This window comes from Drosophila hydei, unplaced genomic scaffold (assembly GCF_003285905.1).
Source record: "Drosophila hydei strain 15085-1641.00,03,60 unplaced genomic scaffold, DhydRS2 tig00000383-arrow-arrow-pilon, whole genome shotgun sequence".
Lineage (NCBI taxonomy): Eukaryota > Metazoa > Arthropoda > Insecta > Diptera > Drosophilidae > Drosophila > Drosophila hydei.
Genome location: NW_022045721.1, coordinates 32,734 through 48,912, shown reverse-complemented (window position 1 = coordinate 48,912; position 16,179 = coordinate 32,734). Strand labels below are relative to the sequence as shown.

General features: G+C 35.2%; 1 protein-coding gene across 4 annotated transcripts in view; it reads left to right on the top strand.

The window, feature by feature from the left end:
- LOC111596455 (scoloptoxin SSD976) overlaps nucleotides 1-14,511 on the top strand; it is a 90,265-nt gene extending 75,754 nt beyond the window's left edge. For 3 of the 4 annotated variants that reach the window (XM_023310683.1, XM_023310682.2, XM_023310685.1), the window contains 2 exons: nucleotides 12,088-12,256; nucleotides 14,045-14,511. In XM_023310683.1, the coding sequence (XP_023166451.1) occupies nucleotides 12,088-12,256; nucleotides 14,045-14,313 (438 nt within the window). In that variant the 3' untranslated portion in view covers nucleotides 14,314-14,511. Of the gene's footprint in view, nucleotides 1-12,087; nucleotides 12,269-14,044 lie in introns of all 4 variants that reach the window. The other variant, XM_023310684.1, reaches the window with a different exon arrangement.
- The last annotated feature ends 1,668 nt before the right edge of the window (nucleotides 14,512-16,179 follow it).

The following is a 16,179-nucleotide window of genomic DNA, read 5'->3' as shown; positions in this document are numbered from 1 at the left end:
GTTTTCTATCATACTTAATTTCTATGCACTTTCTACAATTTGCTATTATTAACTGAATATGGTCCCTAAATTTTGGAAAATAGATTTTGTCTTTTAGTGAGTTGAATGCTTCACTTATACCACTGTGTAATGAATCTTTTGAATGGTTATTTGTAATTTTATTACAATTTCGTTTTCTGTGTCTGCTGGATTTACTTCAATTATTTTTCTTCCATGGTGTATATTAATTCTATATGTTGCTGAATAGGTAATTATTATCTGAGTTTTATATTTATTAACAATATCATTTTTTATATAAAAATAAGTTAATTCCGTTTTATCTGCTGAATGCTGTGTATTTGTTAAATCAAAATTTGATTCTTCATTTTCTGCATTGATTAACTGTGCTGTTTGTTGTCTGCTCAAAAAATCTGCTACTTTATTGTCTTTGCCTTTTAAATATATAATATCATAATCAAATTCCTGTAGTCTTAATATCCATCTTTGATATCTAGCTGTCATTTCTTTTCCTTTGAATTTTGAATTTAAGTATTTTATAGGAGCGTGATCTGTTATAATTCGAAATTTATTTCCAATCAAATAGTGTTTAAAATAATTTACGGCTTGTATAATAGACAAAAATTCTTTATGAATTGTACTATAATTTTTTTCATGTTTATTAAGTGTTCTTGAAACATAAGCAATTGGTTGTCCTTGTTCAGATAAAACTGCACCTATGGCAAAATCACTGGCATCTGTAGTAATTGTAAATGGTTTGTCAAATTCTGGATATTTTAATATTGAATGTGAACTTATGAGCGCTTTAAGATTTTCAAATGCATAAATTGTGGATCATTTGCATTAATTGATACACCTTTTTGTAAATATCTTATCATTGGGTAAGCTATTTTGGAATAGTCTTTGATAAATTTTCTATAAAATCCTGTCATTCCTAAAAAGCCTTTTAATGGAATTTCTTTTATTGCTTCCATTTTTCTTGGATTTGGTTTAAACCCTTCTTTTGTGAGAATATGTCCCAAGTATTCGGTATGTTTATTCATAAACGAGCATTTATCTGGTTGTATTTTCAAATTATGATTTGTAAGTACTTTGAAAATTTTTTCTAGAGCCATCTTGTGTTCTTCGAGTATTGTTGAAAATATAAGAATATCATCGAGATATACTATACAAATTTTGTTATATAATCCCTCAATATATCATTCATTAACCGTTGGAATGTAACAGGAGCATTTTTTAATCCGAGCGGCATTCTAACATATTCGTATATTGCCATTGGTGTTATGAAAGCTGTTTTTTCAATATCTTCTTCTGCCATTAATTTTTGATGATAGCCTTTCGCTAAATCAAGAGTAGTAAAATATTGAGCTTTACCAAGTTTATCTAATACAGCGTCCATAATAGATATTGGATACTTATCTGGAACGGTTACTTGGTTTAGTCGTCTATAATCTACACAGATACGATATTTTTGAATTCCTGAATTATCAATTTTTTCTTAATAACACATATAGGAGCGCTATATTTGCTTTTACTTTTTCGATTTCGATTTCGATTATTTGCTTCCTTACTTCTTCATATTTTGGAGAAACCCTATAGAGTTTTGAATTTATGGGATGATCTGTTATGGCTTTAATATTGTGAACTATAGTATTAGTATTAGTTAACTGATCTCCTTCTTTAAAATATAACTTCATACTTTTTCGTAAGATTTTTTACTATCTGCGCTTCTTCAGCATTGAGCTCTTCTAGCTTAAAGTCATCAATTTCACCTACTTCCATTACACAAACATCTTCTGATAATTTGGAAAGGAACGGAATTTCGACTCCATTGCAAAGCTTAATCATTTTGTTTTTAAAATCTATATTTTCCAAGTTTGCTTGCATAAAATCCATGCCCAATAGAAAATCATATGATCTTTCTAGGGACATAACTATCCATCTTATTCTTGCGCAATCTGCATATTTAAATTCACTTGGTACTTCTGTTTTAACTAAATAGCTGCCATTTCTTATATCCCCATTAATAGTGTAAATGGTTTTTGAAAATTTCTCAATTATTTTATACTTTGATTTATGTATATTTTTGGTATTTTATATACTTATAGTAGATCCAGTATCTACTAAAATTAGAAAAGTATCCCCCTCAATAGTTCCTTTAATGAACACTTTTCTTTTGTCCGCGAATAGTTGGTAAAAAACTCTTCCTGTTTATTTTCGTAATTTGGATTATTATTTATCTTTTCATCATTTAAATTGTTTACACTTATTGCTTCTGATTGTGGTTGCTGATAACTTTTTATCGAATATTCTGACTTGGTTGTCTATTAAAATTTTGATTTTGTGTTACGTTTTGGCTTTGTTGTTGTCTGTTCAAATTTTGGTTTTGTCTTACGTTCTGACTTTGTTGTTGTCTGTTTTGTCTTTGGTTATCATTATTTGTTTGATTATTTTCGTTTGAAATTCTGTTGTCTGTGTCTTGTCTTGAGTTTTGGTTATTTTGTTCGTTAAATTGTCTTTTATTGTAATTTGATGAATAATTATTGTCTTTTTATACCCGGATCCCATTGAAAATGGGAAATCAGGGTATAATGGTTTTGTGCAAATGTATGTAACAGGCAGAAGGAGGCGTGGCAGGCCCCATAAAGTATATATATTCTTGATCAGGACGACAAGCTGAGTCGATTGAGCCCTGTCCGTCTGTCTGTCCGTCCGTCTGTCCGTATGTGTGAACGCGTGGATCTCAGCATCTATAAGAGCTAGAGACTTTTGTAGGTCCGTGTATAGCACGCGCAGGTCAAGTTTGTTTGAAATATTCGATAACTATTCTCATTAAATTGTTATCGAATAAAAACATTATTGAAATGCAGTAAATATATTATGTCTCGAATGTCTTAAGAGCTTGAGCCTTCTAATTATGTATTTAGTTTTATGTATATTTTATGAAATTTTGATTTTTGTTGGATTTTGGATACCGGCTACAAATTTCCCCAAATTCTTAAATTTTAAGTTTAGTTGGAAATAGGGCCATTATGTGACGGCGTTGACATCTCTACCAAGCCAATAGAATATGTATATCATATGCTGAAAATTTCATTAAAATCCATTAAGTAAAACAGAAGTTATTAAACAAAACGTTTGGCCAATTTGCAAAAGCACATGTCAGCAGCGCCGCGCGCATGCAGTTTTCCTATGCGTGTGCACACATACATTCAAATGCGTGTATTTTTTTCTATTCCAAGAATTGAAATTGCGATTGAATTGTGCTGAATTATTACCTGCTACTTATGTTCAAATTTGCAACTGCTCGAATAATCAGTGCAGTGGCACCGTTGGTAGAGGCGGCGCTCGTAAGCAGCTAGGTCCGATGTTCGACACCGGTGGAGATGCAACATTTTTTATTTTGTTTTTTTGTTTTTTTTTAATTATGAAGTGGCGGTGTTGGTAGAGTTGGTGCACGTTGCGCAAATAATCCGGGTTCGAAACCTGGTTTTGCAATGTCGATTTTTATTTGAATACTCGATACAAACTACGGAAAATATTAAAAAACTCAGAGGACTGGGATCAGGGTATCTCCTAGTCGGGCACCCCGACTAAAGCTTTCTTACTTGTATAATTATTAAGTGGCGGTGTTGGTAGAGTTGATGCTCGTTGCGTAAAAATTGTGGGTTCAAATCTTGGTGTGGTAATGTCAGTTTTTATTTGTATTTTTATACCCTGATCCCATTAAAAATGGGAAATCAGGTTATAATGGTTTTGTGCAAATGTATGTAACAGGCAGAAGGAGGTATGTCAGACCCCATAAAGTATATATATTCTTGATCAGGACAACAAGCCGAGTCGATTGAGCCCTGCCCGTCTGTCTGTCTGGCCGTCTGTCCGCCGTATGTGGGAACGCGTGAAATTTTTTTTGTAGGTCCGTGTATAGCAGGCGCAGGTCAAGTTTATTTCAAATATTCGATAACTATTTAATTGTTATCGAATAAAAACATTATTGAAATGCAGTAAATAAATTATGTCTCGAACGTCTTAAGAGCTTGAGCCTTCTAATTATGTATTTAGTTTTATGTATATTTTATGAAATTTTGATTTTTGTTGGATTTTGGATACCGGCTACAAATTTCCCCAAATTCTTAAATTTTAAGTTTAGTTGGAAATAGGGCCATTATGTGACGGCGTTGACATCTCTACCAATCCAATAGAATATGTATATCATATGCTGAAAATTTCATTAAATTCCATTAAGTAAAACAGAAGTTATTAAACAAAACGTTTGGCCAATTTGCAAAAGCACATGTCAGCAGCGCCGCGCGCATGCAGTTTTCCTATGCGTGTGCACACATACATTCAAATGCGTGTATTTTTTTCTATTCCAAGAATTGAAATTGCGATTGAATTGTGCTGAATTATTACCTGCTACTTATGTTCAAATTTGCAACTGCTCGTATAATCAGTGCAGTGGGAGCGTTGGTAGAGGCGGCGCTCGTAAGCAGCTAGGTCCGATGTTCGACACCGGTGGAGATGCAACATTTTTTATTTTGTTTTTTTGTTTTTTTTTTAATTATGAAGTGGCGGTGTTGGTAGAGTTGGTGCACGTTGCGCAAATAATCCGGGTTCGAAACCTGGTTTTGCAATGTCGATTTTTATTTGTTTTCGTTTTTTTTTGAATACTCGATACAAACTACGGAAAATATTTAAAATCTCAGAGGACTGGGATCAGGGTATCTCCTAGTCGGGCACCCCGACTAAAGCTTTCTTACTTGTTTAATTATGAAGTGGCGGTGTTGGTAGAGTTGATGCGCGTTGCGTAAAAATTGTGCGTTCGAATCTTCATGTGGTAGTGTCAGTTTTTATTTTTTTTAATACTCGATACAAACTACGGAAAATATTTAAATACGCAGATAGGAATAGGCAAGAATACGCAGGGTATCTCCTAGTCGGGCACCCCGACAAGAGTTTTCTTACTTGTTTCTTTTGATTTTATTGGCAAATTATTTTAAAGCAAGCACTCTACTTACATGTGCTTTAAGTGTGTGTTTGTTGCCGCTACCGTCGAGTTGTTCCGTTTCGTTTTATTTGCAGTTGTAATTACTGTTCTTGCTTTCGTTTTTGGATTCGTTGTTCAGTTTTATTTCCCGCTGTAGCTTTTGCTGTTGCTTTGATTTTTAGATTCGTTGATGTGTTGTTATTGTAAACGATGTTGGTCTAACGCTCGTTTAGATACAATATTTTTGTTGAAATTAATTCTAATTAATTCTAATTAATTTAAAATTTTTTTTAATTGGATTCTAAACACACTTTTGGGCGCCAGTTAATATATTATATTCAACTGTTTTAGTTTACTGTTCGAGGAAGATTAAAACTAATGTACAAAACGTTCTTAGAAGAGGGCTAGCCCTGACCTATATTCGCTGATTCGGCAATCGGATTCGCTCTATCGGATCATATTCCGAGTGCATGCGCGTGGAGTCTTGGCAGCCACGCTTCGGTTACGAAGAAATAGGACTAGAATCAGGGTATCTCCTAGTCGGGCACCCCGACTAGAGCTTTCTTACTTGTTTTTTTTTATATATATATAAATATATGTATATTCTGAATGATCAATTTTTAATGTATAAAATCACAATCACTCATTCTATCTGTATAGTTAGTTATTGGTATTTCATGGTGTTCAAACACGAATATACAACATATTCAAGAATTCTAATTACATGCTTGGAATCTAAAATTAGACATACCAACGCTGAGTCTTGCACACTCAGCACTTGATAAGCTAGATTTAAGAGATACGCATGAGTCAGGTTATAAGAACTCTAACTCAAACGAATAAAGATCATTACAGAACTGAACACCACCACAGTCAATTGCATTCACATTGGTCCTTCGAGTACAATCTACAAGGCTACGTTTTATGATAAATGTAAAATTGAAGTGAAAATTGTTTAAATAATTTTCTTTGACTTACCAATTCATGCTGTGAGTACAGGTACAGCACGATCAACCAGGCGATCACAACAAAAACACCTCCAACGGGTTAAGCCAAAGACTAAATCAGAAACAAGTTTTCACACGAAACAACACAAACAAATTGCTGCCGGCAAAAACTCTTGAGTTGCTCAAAAAGCAATCAGAGATCTATGACAAGATCCGGCAAAGCATCACAAACAAGGATGCGTTACCAGTCATTGAAAAAGTGGCAGAAGAGTTAACTACCAATCATCTAACGCTGATCAAAATCGGCGTCGTCGACCATCAATATTTTAAGCAGAAAATATATGATGGCGTACTGGAAAACATCAGGAACTATGATGAGTCTCTGATGAAATTCGAAGATGCTGACCACGCCATAGACACCGACCAAACAGCATCCATCCAACCAAAGACATCCAAGGCAGCAAATAATATTTTCCCAAAGAAGCTCGAGCCCAATGGATGTGATGGTAGACCTTGACGCAGAAGAGCTCTAAAAGTAACGCAGCACATGCAAGAAGTGTATGCCAATCTAGAGCTCAGCAGTTAGGAAGAAATCATTGACAAGTTTATTTTCCTGTGGAACAAAGTCCAGTCAGCGCTTTCGGATTTAGAGGGAAAATTTTCTTTTGATATCGATGAGCTGGAATGCAATGTCAGCATACTCACAAGAAAACTAAGCAGAAAGTAGGTGATTTGCAAAATATAAAAGAAGACGTTTCAGAGCTACCGAAAGTGGATCTTCCTCACTTTAATGGAAGTCCCAAAGAGTGGCCAACGTTCTTCGAACTATTCTCCTTGGTGATTTAAAATAGGAAAGATATCAGCGACACACGGAAGGTGAACTACCTCATGCCTCAAAGACGAAGCCAAAATGGTCGTAAGCTATTTATTAATTGGCTCATCTACTAACTACAATTCAGCGTGGGAAATAATATATAATATATATATAATATATATAATATATATAATTAACGCCGTTAACTAGCTAATGGGCATGGAACTGCTGAATAACAATGATGAAGGCAGTATCTGCAAGTTCTTGGGCACAGCGACAGAATATATTTTCATTATCAATGAAAAAGGTCAATTTGGTAATGAAGCCGACGGTCTATTCGCTCAAATTCTTTTGCGTTGATTCTCTACGGAAGTCCTATAACTTTACGAGTTATGTTAAGAAGGCTAGAGAAATTCAGTCCATGGATAATGTGCTGGAGTTTATTGTACAACTATATAACAAAATAGACTCAGTGCAAAAGACCACCGCCCATACCTCAATGGAAGCAAAGACAACAAGCTACAAAATATTCCGTTTTTGCCAATTGACTAGACATGAGATAACCAGGTGTCAGAGATTTACAGCTGAGCCTGTTAAAAGGAGCTTGTATCTAATAGCTCGCTTTGCTACAAATGTCTAGGCAGCCATAGAATTGAAGATTTCAAAAAGAATTGGACTTGCAATCTATGCACCGAAGCACACAACAATTTGCTTCACGAGGATGCAACTCAAAAAGAGACCTTCAGCAGCAACTGTCTAAAAGGCAAGATATGTTGATTAAAAATAATGTTTGCTTAACAATCAAACCCAGGTTTAAAAGCAATTTCGTCACCACAACGTAGGCACTTGTTATGTCAAAACTTCAGAGAGCTCCTCCGAGCTAGAAAATTGACATGGATGTCAAAAAGGATAGGATGAGCTGCGATCTAGCAGACCCACATTTGAACGAGCCAAATATAATTGATGTTGTTGAGAAAATAAAAGAAAATCAACGAAACCCTGGGACAAAAGACTGAACATGGTTGGATTGTCTCCGGCAATATAGTTAGATTGTCAAGCAACAAGATAATCAGCGCATCAGCAACAATGTGCCTGGACGACCTCGAGCGGTTCTGGGAGCTGGAAAGTAACCACAGCTAAGCTATTCCAAAAAACAATCACAAAAGATGAAGAAGGCCGACTAGTAGTCCCTATACCATTCCGGAAAGGATTCAAGTTAAGAAACTCTCGAAAACAGGCTATGGCAAGACTGCTACAAATGGAAAACAAACCCAGAAAGAATCGGCCAATGTTCAAGGAATGGAGTGCCTTCATGGAACTGTACCTGAAGCTAGGTCACATTGGAATTGGTAGACACTATTGGCCAAGGCAAATACTATATGCCACGTCAAGCAGTGATCAAACCAAGCAGCCTTACTATTAAATTGAGAGTAGTGTTTAACGCCTCAGCCAAAACTTCCCATGGTTTGAGTGTAAATGATGTGATGTTAGTCGGGCCCAAAATAGAAAAGGACATTTTCGATATTTTAGTAATTTGGCGACAATGGAAATACGTGATGACAGCTGACATCGAGAAAATGTATCGACAAATTAAAGTCGCCAAAGATGATCAGGAATATCAGTACATACTCTGGAGAGACAAAATTGCCAATCAAAGAATTTAATCTGACTACAATAACGTATGGGACATCAGCTGCGCCATTTTGAGCTGTCTGCTGTCTGCAAGAATTGGCAAGCCAACACTGCCAAAGTAACAAGCGACTAATGATAACAATCAATAACGATTTCTATATGGATGATCTCATCATTGGTGGCGACTCGTTTTGCGATTGTACCAGCACACAAACGGAACTCAGGGATATCATGGAAAAGCTTGGCATGCATTAAGTAAAATAGGTATCAAATAATGATAGGATTATTGCTAGGATTCGGGACAGCGACTCAATGGAAAAAATCCAAATACTTAAGGATGCTTCAATAAAAACACTTGGTCTGCAATGGGACCCCAAATAGGATGTCCTCACATAAATTGGTAGATACCACTTATATACCAATGCTTATGCAGCAGTGGTATATACCAAATTTGGGTCCAAAATTAGTCTGCTGGCTGTAAAAAGCAAAATGATTCCAATACAAAACTAGATTTATTAAGCAAACTATTAGCTAAAGTACAAGCAATACTAGGAAATCATGCCAAAACACAAGCATGGAGTGATTCAGAAATTACGCTAGCTTGGGTAAAAACAAGCGGAGCAAACATAAACTCGTTAAAACTAGAGTAGACGAAATAAACAAACTCCTTCATGTCGAATGGAAATACGTGAAATCTGCAGACAACCTTGCAGCTGTCGCCTCAAGAGGAATTTCCCCGAAGCAATTGGGAGACTTCGAGATATGGTGGAAAGGACCAGAGTGGTTGACAAAACAGCCAGATCAGTGGCCACAATATGAATAGCCAGAATCAATTATTCTAAACTCAAAAGAAAATTATCTGATCCCATTCCTAACAAAATTCTCTTCAAGAAGGAACACTGGATATACCTTAGTGTCAACGAATTTAAGAAGGCCAAAACAGTCGTTGTAAAATTACAATAGCTTGAATTTGGACATGAAATTGGGCTACTCAACGCTGGAAAACCTCTGGACGCCAAGAGTAAATTGCAGGCACTCAACCCCTTTCTGTATCATCAGATAAGTATTTAGAAGTCCTACGCCGATTCTTTGCCAAACACGCCAGAAGTGAACTTTTGTATTCAGATAACGGTACAAATTTCAATGGTGCTACTAGAATTTAGATAAGGATCTTGTCGCTGCTATAAAAGAAAAAAACAGCCTTGCACCAGTACTGAAAGAGGGCATCAAGTTACACTTCCTCCGGCAGCCGGCAAGCCCCCACATGGGAGTATTATGGGAAGCGGGAGTTAAACCGGTGAAACACCATCTAAAGCGAGCCATCGGCGATAACAGCTTTACATTAGAGGTATTCACAACATTGCTCAGCCAAATTGAAGCAGTGCTAAACCCACGCCCACTTGTCAAATAGTGACACGGATGGAGACGATATTTTTAAATCTGGTCATTTTATTATGGGAAGACAACTTATTGGAGCACCAGAACACTTTGAGGAGCATCGAAAAATGGGGATGTTGGACAGATTGAGATACATGCAACGTATCAGATGAGATTTCTGGAAGAAATTTAAGGAGGAATACTTGGCATCACTGCAACAACGAACCAAATGACAGTAGGAAAGGGCAAATCTCATGGAAAACCAACTCGTTCTATTGAAACAAGAAAAGTCGCATTCCGTTAAATGGACCATGGGAATGATAACGAATACTACAAAGGTAGAAGATAATATAGTTCGTGTTCTAACAATAAAAACAAATATGGGAGAGGTCAAGATATCAATAAAGAAGATCTAATTGCTACTAACTCAGGATAAAGGTGAGAAAGCCACCAAAAATAACGGATGAAATCACGATCGTCCAAATCTCCGACAGAACAAGTGATGATTTTCAGCCTGCAGGTAGCAAGTACCACTATAGTAATTCGTACAGGTAAAAGTAAGCTAAAAATACATAACATGGAACAACACACAGCGATGCTAGTGGACAATCTTGGAAATTAGAAGTCGTCTCATCAAGCTGGCAGCTATTATTCTATTACAATATGCAAGCATAATTCGAAGTCTTAAAACAAGCAGATGAACTCATAAGTAAAACCGATACAATTTGCGAAAAATTGGGCGAATTCGCAGAAAAGCCGAAAATTAAAACCACAAAGGAGAAAAATAAAATCATCACACGAACAGCGGATAGATAAAAACGGTTTATAATGTCCTTCGACATTGGCACTGCAGGTAACCTAAAGGAAAAACATGTAGACAATTGTCAAAAACGTAAAGCGCCTAAATGATTATGTCGGCAACCAAACATTAATAATAAATGTCAAACCTAGAGCCAGCTACCACAGAAGAGGTAAATAAAAACTTTGAGAAAGTCACAATGGAAATAAACAAGATGCCAAACACAATGAAAGAGAACTTCGTCATGTACAAGGAGTCCGTAAAATTCTTCATGTTGATCACCCAAGTGCAAAACTTAATTGATGAAACCGAAGACCTTCCGTCAGCAGTAATTGGCTTTGTGACGAATATGAACCAAGGAAGAGTGCATCCATCCCTGGTTGAACCAAATAAAATGCTGACCGAACTTAACTAGATCGAAAAGAAGCTAAAACGAAGACAGCTTCTTCCCGGGTAAGGCACAAGCGATATTCGAGGACAACAACAACAAATCATAGGCGCAAGGTTGGCAATATACATCAATGACCATGCCAGTCTCTTCGAAGCAGTACTTATACCACTTGTGCTCGAGGAAAGAAAGGTGATTCCGAGAATCAAAACGAAATTTCTCATCTTCAACACTGAGATCAACCTTGTCGCCATGAAGACGAGGACACGTACTTATGCGAGGAAAATTGGGCGTTGAAAGATGCGGATGACGAGAGCTGTGAAATATCGCCATTAAAACCAATTAAACGGAAAAAACCGGTGACTCTTCAAAGTATTTGAAAATAAGTTCAGCGCACATCATATGCGGAACTACGAAGAGATGACCTTATTACCAAACAAAGGCATAATTGAACTGTAAGTTGGATGTTCAGCCAGGATAGGTAAAAGTCAACATCATAACGGCGTTGGAGATATCGTCAACAATTACTGCAAAGTACTCTGCAGTGTTCTTCAGAGTTTTTGACCACAACAATACAATATTTGGTTCTGACGCCACTTCCCCACATTGTGGTAAACAACTCAGTGGACATAAAGACATAAAAGATTTGTATCATCAAAAATTAACCATTGAGGATCTGGTCTTACACACTGTAAATGGACACATTCCGTTAGGACTAATAATAATTACAATAGTTCCAATGGTCCTGTATATGATAAAAAGAAGAAACCTGAGGCAGCAATTGCTAGCTGTCTCATTGAATGTTCAAGCATGAACATAAGACATATTCATGAATTCTAAGCATGCCGTCTACGCACTCAACGACTAGCACGGAGTGTAATAAGAATAGATCAAATTAAATGCTTAGAATCTAAAATTAGACCTACCAACGCTGAGCCTTACACACTCAGCACTTGATAAGCTAGATTTCAGAGATACGCATGAGTCAGGGTATAAGAACTCTAGCTCAAACGAATAAAGATCATTACAGAACTGAACACTACCAGTGTTTTGTTCAGGAAATATATATATATAAATATTTTACTACTATTGTAATAGAGGTTTTTGATTTTCTTAGATCTAATGATAATTTATAATTTATTTCAGATTATAAATTTCGATTCACCCCGCGGCGGTATATCCCTTGTAACTGAAAAGGGTATTCTGACAACTAGTCGACTTCTAGTGCAGAAGGCCATCCAGCAGGACTCTGGCCTTTATACATGTACACCATCAAATGCCAATCCGACGTCGGTGCGGGTGCATATCGTCGATGGTGAGTAGCCCGGTATGCAATCATTTTCGTTTCAATCATTCTTCTTTTGTGGGAATTAAGAAATGACCAATTATTTGTTGAGAAGTCTATGTGGCACATCCCTACTTAAAATTAAGGAAAAAAGCTCTAATCAAAGGTGCCCGACTACAAGATACCCTGAGTCCAGATGGGACACTTAAAATAATTACTATAGCTTGTATCTGGCATTAAGAAAGAACAAAAACTGACACTATAAGAACCTCCCCTTCATAAAAAAACAAATCAAAGTCCGACGCCGCCTGGCATTGAACGCAGAGCTTCTCGACCAACCCCGCCACTTCTCTATGTGTGCATATGTGTAGGAAAAATGCATACGCTTGGCGCTGCTTGCCGCGAGCGGTTGCAAATTATCCAAGCGTTTTGCTTAATAACTTTTGTAGTACTTATCGGATTTCAATGAATTTGTCAACCTATGACCTACATATTTTATGGCAGTGCTTATCAGCTTAGTTTAAATGCAAAGTGTTTCACTTATAGGCTATATATGCAACTGAAAATAAATTGAAAGAATTCGGGGAAAATCAAATTATATAAAATATACAATAAACTAAATACAAAATTGGTAGGCTCTAGCTCTTGAACCGTACCAGATATAATTTAATACCTGTATTTTGATCATGTCAACAACATAACGAGAGCTGTTATCGATTAGGGCTAAATCAACTCAGCTGGTACTTTCTATCAAGAATATATATACTCTGTGGGGTCTGCTACGCCTCCTTCTGCCTGTTACATCCATTTTAATGAGACCCTGATTTCTCATTTTTAATGGGTGTAAGACGAATATTCAGGGAATATATAAGCAAGCACGCTACAATGGAATGCTACCGACTGTTGAATACTCAAGATCTAAGCCAGTTTCAAAACTTTGGAAGATACATTTTTTTTTATTTGACAGGCCCTCAAGGGGCATATATATCATTTGTGGTAAATCAGTAGAAGAGTTCAACTGTATCTTGTTCGGAAAATCTTGAATTTCTATTTTGTAAAACTGTAGAATATTCAGCATTTTCCAGCTTACCACATAGCCAGTTGGCGTGTTAGGAGTAATCAATATTAACGTGACTGTAAGATCTGAGGCTTAGACCCCAAAAATGTTTAAATTACACTGTATTTTCTTTAAGCCACGCCACGATTGAGGTGATAAATAGTTACTTAATAATGGTATTTTTAAGTTTCTAACAACCTTAGAAAATAATTGTTCAAAACACTATGTATTCAGATCCGATTTCCCACGTCCCTATTTTTTCGTTAATCTATGGATAATTTTTAACTGTTATTCATACGACAAATTTGGTTTCGAGCTCTTAAACTGCAATAGTTTGATCAGATTTGCCTCACCTCAAATTGACGTAATACTATATCTTTTTGATTATTAAATTATCAACGCAAGTAGATGTTTAAAATTTGAAGTCTCTAGCAGTTTAACTAGCATCGTTGTTGATATAACAATTTAGTATATTCCGATTTGTTCCGCCCCTAGTGGGCTTATATATCCAATATATATTCCAGTTTCTCCCACACGCTATTTGTTCTTCGTCTCAAATCTATCTAAAATGGTTAAACCACAATCACTTTTTTATACAACTGAAATGTACATGAGCCAACATTACAGTTTTCCACTATAGGTCAGACTGAGCAAGTATTCAAACGGAAATACTTGTTATTTAATTTCTTTAACTGTTAATACGTATGATATTTACTCACTGTTTCTTACATATGCTCATTATTATTCTTTATTATTTATAGGCGAGCATCCTGCGGCTATGCATCATGGAAAATCTGCGCCCTTACAGCCGCCGGAATTTCTTTTACTAGTACTACTTTCTTTCGGATTATTGTTCTTTTTGAAGTCGAACACCCTGTCCATCCATCAAGCTACCACCTACTACAATACAACTGCAATAACCAAAGTAATTCAACAAAGCTCAATCGTCCTAGTAAACTGCCGAAATCAGCAGCGTCAACGAGCACTCCGAAATCAATTCGATAGTGACCATATGCCACCAACTACATAGCTACCTGGAACAGGATGTGGGTGTAGCTATACAAGCACATTTTAATTTTTTTGGAAGGATTCTGAATTTGTCTTGTGCTTGACGGTGGTATCGCTGAAGACTACATTGGCCAACAAAGAAATGTTTATCTGTATTCCAAAGATAGTGTCTAATAATAGGTATTGATTGTGGTAGTTGGTGTCAAAGACCACGTTTGAAAACGGATCTTGTTAAGTGAAGTAAATGTACTTACAAAACTATCATTTATATATATATATATATAACATATATATAAATGTATGTTTATTCACAAACATTAAAATATTTGTAAATAATGCTACCAGTGTAATTTTTCGTCTTTGGCATTATTTATGTCATAATTTTATTTAGAAAACTATATATATGTATATATATATATATATATATATATATATATATATATATATATATATATATTTGTAAATAATGCTTCTAGTGTAATTTGCACTCTTTGTCATTACTTATAGTAATTAACAATTGTAAAATGTATTAGTTAATGTTTGGGTTATTATATTTATATTTATTTTATTTTATTTATATTTTAATTCTTTGCGTCAGCAGAAAAACTTGACAAGCAAGAAACTTGCAGACTTCCACTGAAACATTCCCTAGATATTGATAGGTTTAAATAATTACAAGCCCTAATGGGAAAGTTTTATTCTCGTTGGATAATCTAGACACAGTTCAACAATATAGCAAAGTATACACAAATTATCATGAATAAATGGTCATGATATGCAGTTTAAGATATATATATATATATATATAAAGTTCCGTACATACATAAATATAGTTAAATACGTATACACAAATACAAAAGAATATATATAAATATAGTAAGTCTTTTTACAACAACATTTTAAAGTAATGCAATATGTTTTCGATTTAGCTTTTTACAACATAGCCAAAATGATCTACTAAACATATTCTTGAACAAAAACTCAAACAAAAATATCACTGATAAAGATTCTTAGTGTGATATGAATTTTGTTCAGTGTTTCCTTTATTTTCTGCAGTATTTAAAAACGTGAATCGGATTTTTCTTTGGGCAGACAAAAAAGTTGATCGTTTACAGAGTTTCAAAAAAAGAGCAGAAAGGAATTTAAAATATTTTTTAAAACACATGTCATATAAGTACTTTCATAAAAAATTTGTTTTTCTTACCAGTTGTTTCTACATAGATCATTTTTGTTTCGTAGCTCTATTTTTGGCAACTTCTTGTTTTTAAGTATTTGGATAAGTTGAAAACTTTGCTCTTCAATAAGGTGGCTAATGAGATATTTGCTACTTAAATTATATAAAAAGATATCACATACTTAACATTTTTCTATATTTATATACAATGAACAAAATGAATATGGGAATTCTGGTTAAAGTCGTTAATGTCTATGTAACAATTAGAAAGGTACGTCATAAAGGAAATATATTCTTGATCAAGACGACAAGCTAAGTCGATATATCAGTGTCCGATTGTTCGTCCGTTCATATGCATGAAAGCGTCGATTTTAAATCATATAAGAGGTAGAGACATGAAATGTACACCTTTTGTAGGTTCCATTGTAGCTAGCAAAGATCAAGCTTTTTGCGAAATATTTGCTTTCTACTGCCGTTAAAATGTAATCGATTCAAAACGTTATAAGAATTCAGCTATCTCTCATGCGGTATGGTCCCGAGTATATACAACATACTTATTTTTTATATTTTTATAGCCGGCTTGATATTTAACAAAATTCTTAAAATTAGACTTCAGTTGCGAATATAGCTAAGATGTGAAAGAGTTCGTTTGTTTGACTAAATTGCCACATATTGCAAACAGAACGTATTAAATAAATCGAATGGTTATATAAT